The sequence below is a fragment of the Stegastes partitus genome, unplaced genomic scaffold (assembly GCF_000690725.1).
Source record: "Stegastes partitus isolate 25-593 unplaced genomic scaffold, Stegastes_partitus-1.0.2 Scaffold796, whole genome shotgun sequence".
In the NCBI taxonomy this organism is placed as follows: Eukaryota; Metazoa; Chordata; class Actinopteri; family Pomacentridae; genus Stegastes; species Stegastes partitus.
Genome location: NW_007578527.1, coordinates 188,478 through 196,422, shown reverse-complemented (window position 1 = coordinate 196,422; position 7,945 = coordinate 188,478). Strand labels below are relative to the sequence as shown.

The 7,945-nt window shown below is 40.8% G+C and overlaps 1 protein-coding gene across 1 annotated transcript in view; it reads left to right on the top strand.

Moving 5' to 3' along the window:
* The window catches only part of LOC103364933 (metabotropic glutamate receptor 8-like), a 136,257-nt gene that overhangs the window by 73,048 nt on the left and 55,264 nt on the right, over positions 1-7,945 (top strand). Inside the window, exon 5 of the mRNA XM_008292233.1 lies at positions 7,383-7,583. Coding sequence (XP_008290455.1) covers positions 7,383-7,583 — 201 coding nt within the window. The remainder of the gene's footprint in view (positions 1-7,382; positions 7,584-7,945) is intronic.

Here is a 7,945-nt window from a genome sequence, read left to right as displayed (position 1 = left end):
CTTATCTTTATTTGGAACTTGTAGATCTTGACTTCTGGTGTGACTTGCTTGTTTTTCCTGTTTTTGAGATGTTCTTATTAACTTAGGAGCAACATGATGGTGCAGTGCTTTGCACTGTCGCCTCATAGTGAGAACGTTTTGAGTTTGAACCTGCTGGCTGTCAGGGCCTTCCTGTTTGGAGTTGTCCCGTGCATGTGTGGGTTATCTCTGGGTGCTCAGGCTTCCTCCTACAATCCAGGGACATGCATGGTAGGACAACTGTCATTGTAAATTGGCTATGGGTGTGAGCATGCACGCTGGTCTGCCTCGCTGTGTAAGCCCCGCAATGATTTGGCGACCTGTTCAGGATGTACCCTACCTCATGCTCAGTGTCAGCTGAATGACACATTCCAGACCCGCATGACCCCCACAGGTATAGTTCATAGAGAGACTTTGACTTGGGACTTATATCAGAACTTTTTGATCTTGACTTGGGACTTTGACCCTGAACTTACCTTTGTTGACTTGCTGATCTTCTTTTGGACTTGTTGGTCTGACTTGGATCTCGCTTTGAGACAGACCTGACTTTGCTTGCTGGTCTTAACTTTAGAATTGTTGGTCTTGATTTCTGGTGTGACTTGGGATGTTGGTATTGGTGGTTAGCACTGTCACCCCACAGTAAAAAGGACGTGGGTTTGAACCTACTGGTCGACTAGCGCCTTCCTGTGTTTACATGTTGTCCCTGTGCAGAACTTTGTGCTCTGGTTTTCCCTTACAGTCGAAAGAGACTAATGGTACGTTAGTTGGTGATTCTAAATTGACTGTAGGTGTGAGGTGTGTACTCTACCTCTTGCCCAATGTCAGCTGGACCATAGATTCCAGTCCACCACCACACGCACAAGATAAAGCAGGTATAGTCAATGGAGACATGGTTGTGACGTGTGGTGACTTAGGACTTAACTGTGTTGATTTGAAGCTTTTTCTTCTTTATTTACTTAAAGTATAAAAATCAGTAAAGCAGATGTTTTGAATAATATGCCTTTAAATGTCACAGATACAAGAAGTGGTCAGAGTTGGTGGACATTTGAGTGACTGATAAGATGATTTATGTCACTTACGTGCTGTGGTGACAATTTATCCATATGACACGCAGTTTGTTCTGTTTTATGCAAATGCCTTTTTTTTTAAACAGAAAGATAAGCAGAAGCTGAATAACATGGTTTTGTTGTAGAGAAAAGAATAGACTTCAGTGCTGACGTGGATGGAGAAGGAATTCATAAATGTCTGAGCAGCTGTCAGACATGTCTATCATATTTTTATTACTCTCAGTCAAAATCACTGTAGTGAGGCAACATTAATAATTCTCTGCTGATGAATCTCACGCAGACTGACATTGCTGATAAACAACAAAGCCAATGAAAATAACTCTATTAATGTAAATGTATTCAGGCATGCGAGACACCACGGCAACGCGTGTTTCCCCCCCGAACTCATCCCAGTCGATGTAACCTCTGTAATTAGTTTGGTGTTTATCTAATTTCCAGATCTAATTGAAACAGAAGGATGCCTGTGAGTAGGAGGTTAGAGAGGTGGGGGGCCACAAACACGACCATCCTGTTGAGAAGGAATTAAATTCACCCTGTAAGTGATGTGTAATTGAAATGCCAACAGCTGTGATGAAACTGTCTGTCGTGCACGCCGCATCTCCTCAGTCACTGTTAGTTTCACCAACACCACCCTCATCATCGTCATCATCATCGGTCATCGAGGCTCATTAGGAGCTAAGGAGGCGAGCGGCTCTGTGGCCAGTTCCCACCCGGTCAAACTTTCAACTCTGAAATAATGTTCACGTCGAAAGTTTCCTGGGATGATGATTCATTCATGAGCTTTGTTTTACTCTGATTCGTCTCAAGAGGGAAAAGCTGTTAAAACTGGAATTTCGTGCAAGTGAAGCACTGGTTTGCATTTTCTGTAAAGAAAATGTTTCTTTCTCATTGAGGCAGAAAGCCAGTGTCAGTCATTTAACAATTCTTTGGTCCACAGCAAAAACAGCTGCAGGCCTATACCATGCCTGATTTGAAGCTGTTCAAACAAAATGATAGATATCTAAATGGTACAAGGGAATTACTGTGGATACTGATAATCAGACAGAGGGCATTGTTTTTATGTGGTATGCACTTTGACCAGGGCACCACTGGATGAACAGCATAGATTGTGATAACAGCAGGTGTGTTTCTGTCTTGTGAACAGAAACCTTTTGAGGAACCTTTGGTGTGCTTCCACTAGAGAAAACAGATGGCTGACAAATGAAAGAAAAGAAATGGAACCCTTGACCCTTACAGGATCTGGTGGCTCTGTTCTGTTGTGGGGGACATTTTGCTGGCATGACTTCAATCCACTTGTAGCCTTAAAGGGAAGTGTCACTGCATATCAGCACACAGTTGTTCTAAGTGATCACCTTTATTGTGTAATGAGTGGTTTCATCCAGAATGACAATGACACTATCCATGGAGCATGTGGGCTCACTGAATGGTTTGGTGAAAATGATCAGAATCATATATTATGACCCTGCACTGACCAGCTCTCAACCCAACTAACACTAATGGGAGATTTGGGACTTTTAGACCAACCCAGTCTCTACAAAATGACATTCCTATACAACTTAACTGCATTATAAAGTACTTTTTAACACACCATGCATGTTTGTAACATATCCCAATTACCTTTCAAATCAACATGTCTTTAGCATTTTTTTTTTACTGTTGCTCCTTTTCAGCCAACCAATCATATGTTAGATAGGGTGGGACTTGTCATCCTGGTAATGAAGAAAATGGAACAGACGCTTTAAACAGGTAGTAAAAGGTTCATTTTTTAACCAAAATCAAGACATTTATCCTAACCCCAGCCAATTCACCTTATCACAGCTTCTATAATGGAAAAGACTGTAACAAAGCTGGATATTTTCCTAAACCTAACCTAACCAGCAAGTGAGTGAAAACAGGAAGTAAACAAACAAAACTTGTAAGTTCTTAATTCTGAGACTGTTGGAATACCGTCTGTCCTGAGATGAAAGCTCTAGTTTTCTGGGTGAAAGTCCAATTGCTGGTTTATGCCACAGTCCACCCTCTCCAACAAGGTTTTGTTGGCCATTTTCCATTTTGCTGTCCAACTTTTAGAGAGAATTTGAGACCACAGTGTTTTTTATACGTAACTGGACTAATGTGTTTAATCTCCCCGGAGCTCTCATCCTGCTGTGGAAACACAAATCACAATGCTCAGGAGGAACTTTTAAATTGGCAATAAAACCCATCGCTTTATCTGTAAAAGTTGACCCTAGAGTTCCATTAAAATACAGACGCATTACTTTGGTCATTACAATTGTATTAATTATATCCATACCTAAATAACAGACTAAATCATTACTTTGAGACTCGTGGTATCTTGGTTGATGAGCAGCATGGCTTTAGGAAAAGCAGGTTATGTACTGCCGATATTTTTATTACGTCTTGTTCGGTGAGCGCAAGTCGATTTCAAGAAAGCCTGTAACTGGCTCAATAGAGACCTTTTGGAGTATAAATTAACACATTCTGCTATGTTTTATAATGTCATCACAGCATTGCACAATGCTCCAGTTTCTTATTTAGTATAATTGCTTTCCTATTCCGTTTAGACTAAAGCTAGAGTATGTAGATTCTTCCACATTATTTGCATTTTACTTAAATTATTTGGCTCAAGAAATTAGGAAGCCAACATTATTAAATTAAATGATGATATGAATCTAAGTGTCTGGCTGTAGTGGATGGCATTCTTTTGGTTATAGAGACTAATTTACGAACAATGTCAAACATTCTGAGTTTATGGGGTTGTAAATGTACATTTACAATTAATTGGGATAAAACACATCATGGACTAGAATATGAACAGCACAGCAAGCTAAGTTTCATTTTACATCCATAAAGTACACTGGTTCTTATGCATATCTTGGTTTGGCCTTTAATTTAAAAATACAGTATTAGCTTAACACAGAGAATTAAAATATTGGCAGAATCAGCTGGAAGAGTGCCCAAGTCTGTAATTACTGAGGCTTCATTTCTCAGCCTTCACAAAACTTTATAATTCAATCGTAGGTTCAGTTTCACTGTACAGAACAGTAATGATATTTAGAATTGAGCCATGCTGTGCTTTCTTTGGGTGTATGAATTTACCACTAAGCAAGCTGCTGAAAGAAGACATTAAGTGGGAGCCATGTCTTGTAAAGACAGAGCAGTGCACTGGTGAGGTTGTGGAACTGTCTTGTTTGGTTACTAGAGGAAAGATTGAAGGTTTGGAACTGCAAACAATTATCTTTGGTCGAGAGCAATTGTGGCATTGCATTCAATTTTAAGATAATTACAATACAAACACAAAATAAATTGAATTTAATGCAAAGTCTGTGTGTGCTCAGTTATGGACTGGTACTGGCAGTTGACGTAATCAGATATAAAAGCATTCCAGAAGAGCAACATTTCTGTATTGTGTCAACTTGGTGTACGGTGACTTGAGAAATTGTCTGTGGCCGTTAAGTTTTGTTTTTGTTTGTTAATGTGGAGTCGGTGAGATGTAAAGAAGATTGGCGGCAGCTAAGAGAGAACACTGTAACAGGTTCAGAGGTCTGAAATGTACTCTGGGAATGTGTGGGTCTACACATTTTGATTTGTAATGTGAGGTTGTTGTTAAGTGTATCATATGGGCTGGGCACCAGAGTGGTGAAGGACACTCAAACAGAAAATCAAACAATCACATTTACCCCGGGAAAGTTCCTGGACATTACTTCTTGGAAAAATAAAGTTGCTGGACCTTTACATAGGAAACCACCAAATGTCTTTATACTAGCACACAACAGAGGTGTGTGTGTGTTTCCCACTGAGCTGCTAGCTCACTTTGCACAAGTTTCTATAGTTGTTCTTATTGTATAATTGTCTGTGTGTTCAGGTTTGACTGAGTTTTGACACCTAAACTAACACAAAACCCGTCCCTTTCACCTCATGAGTTTCCCTCATACAGTTGAAAAACCTCTGGAAAATAGCCAAACTTATCACAGGCGGAAACACCAGTAATGGAGCTAAAACCTGTCCAAATTATAACAACCTTTCCAAATCAGTTCTACCCACCCAATTAAAGAAGATATCTGCTGAAAACTGCCAATGCAGCTGCCGATTTCCGTCCCATTACTGCAGATTATCTTGTAATTCTGAGGGTTCTTTCTGAATTATGAGATCAGGATCTTGTAATTATGAGATAGTAAGTCACATTTATGAGAGGTGGAAGTTGAAATTACAAGTTAAGGTCTTTAAAGTGTTTTTTTTTTTTTCTTCTATTGGGAATGTGATGTGCTTCCAGGTGGGCTGCAGATTCAGCTGATTTTATCACTTCAATCGGCTTTTAACATTCTCCCCTTTTTTTTTTAATATCATTCACGTCGTTAATACAAGAATATTGATTGGTTGAATTCCTGTTAAATCTCCAACAGACATAATCTTTGTATCTAGCTAATTAAAACTAGAAAAGGGAATAAAGTTACGCAAGGTTGCATAGTCAGCACAAATCTAAATGTAAGACATCACAACCATTAGAAATATAGTTTTTAAGCTCTGACCGGTTCCTTCGCCTGCTTTTCCCACCACTGTTCTCCTGCACAAAGAAGCTTATTCCAGCTTCTCCGAGGCTGAGTCACATCGGATGCCACCGAGCTTCTTTAAAATTTAAAACACTGCATTCAGCCCCCCCATTTGAATTTCCAGGATCAAACATGTGTACTCTTTAAATATTGAGCAGACACTCATCATTTACAGCGAGCAGCGATCATCTGCATTCAGCCGTACATCTCCTGTCTGCCTCGGCTGTTTGACATCCTCTGCTCTCCGCTCGCCGTTCGAGCCTCATTTATTACCGCCGTACAGACGTGTAATCAGTCTTTACTGCCGGAGCAAATGTCTCCCCTCGGACAGATCCCCCGCCGCCTGCCTGCTATTAAAATTAAATTGGATTTCATTTCTAAGCTCCTATTAATTCAGAGAAGTCTTGTCTGTTGATGGAGGGTCCAGTCCTGCAGTTAGTTTCCCCCTCCTGTCTTTTCTTTCAGGTTTCCGGCCGGCGGCGTGAGTGCCGTGGCTCTAATAATGATAATCATTCAGTGAACATTTTTGGGAGGACTTTGCAGAGTTTTCAAATAAAAGATGATGATGTCTTCTATACCCTGTTATTTAATCACAGCTAATGAGATGGGGCCAAGTTTATTATTATGATTTTTTTATGTTATTGGGTTTGTTGTAGGAAATGTGTCCCATTTCAATTTCCGATAGTTCTTTCGAAGCTACTTTCTGCCTGCCAGCAAGGTCTCCAACCTTCGGGTTCGAAAAAGAGGGAAAGGAAGAAAGACAGAAAGACTCAACTCAGATGGAAATTAGTGACGTTCGTTTGACTGGTTTCATTGCTCTGACTGCTTTTCTTTCTGAATGTTACGTTTCACATTTTTGCCTCAGCAGACACCCAAATCAGACGTTATCATCCCATTACGTGGCTGCTTCATCGCAGCTTGTTTCTTTACAAATAGACCAGTAGGGACGTCCTGCACCTTCTCCTGGGCTCAGAAAATGTGTTATCACCCAGTCTGATCGCTGTTAACAAAAACAAAAGCACAATAACTCAGTGACCTTTGGTGGTGCATGCAAAATCTCAGGCAAAGTTGTCATTCTGAAAACATACCAAATGGAGCTTTGCACCGTGGTAAGCATAACAACAGGTATGTTATAACCCAAACCATGACTCTTTTTAAGCCTGACCAAGTAGTGTGTTTTAACTAAAAACACAACTTAAATAATAAAATAAAATTACAATTATGGTCTGAGATGGGAACCAAACCAAAGGTTACAGCGTCAAAGTCCACAGACTTAAACCTCCACTATTCCCTCCAACCTCCAAATGTGGACTTTGTTCTTCTATGTAAGGGCTAAACTGAGGCTCCACCACCATTAAATGAGGTTATAATGGCTTACTGAGCTGAGAAGGTGGGGGAGGTCCTCATTGGCGCATAATGTATAGAAATGATGTGCAATAATAAGAGTCAATAAATGGGCTGAGAATAACCAAAATGGGTTCAGCAGAGCCTAAAGATGATGATGATGATGTCATTCATGTAGTCTGTCAGTCAATATAATCTCATCGAGTGCTATAAACGAAATCAGCAGAAATATGTGTGGTCCCCAAGATGAAGCCTCCTGAGGCTCCAAAAGACCAAGAAATGGAGAAAAGGATCTGCATATCTTATTATTAAGACTGGTTGAAAAACATTCAAGATGGTTCAATGAACCGTCGTATCATCCCATCGTACATGTTATGTGTTTGATCATTTATTTCTGTTCCAGGGTTGGAGAAAGTTGGACGTGACTCCACCTACGAGCAAGAGGGGAAGGTGCAGTTTGTGATGGACGCTGTTTATGCCATGGCCTACGCTCTGCACCACATGCACCGTGAGCTCTGCACCGGATACCCTGGCCTGTGTCCTCGCATGGCCAACATCGATGGCAAGGAGCTGCTGGCCCACATCCGTGCCGTTAACTTCAACGGTAAGAACTGCATTGGTCTTCATTGGCATCAACGCTCCATAGGCAAAAATCAACACAACTCATTGTAAAGACTTCATGGTCCCACAAAATCACAGTGCTGCACACAACAGTAAATGTTTATACACTCTTGCTTTCACCCTCATGAAAATGGTCTCTGACACTGTGGTGGCTGCTCTTAAAAACATCTCCAGCCAGCGTACAGGTAGAAGAAGAAGGTAGGACATCTGTGTGTGGCATTTCTTCATTAAAATTCTACACTAACTATTGTTACGCCCAGTCTAGGGGCACCTGAACGCAACACGAATGTGCCATCCCTCTCCGGTCCCAAGCAGCCACACCACAGCAGTTTTACCGGACAAATA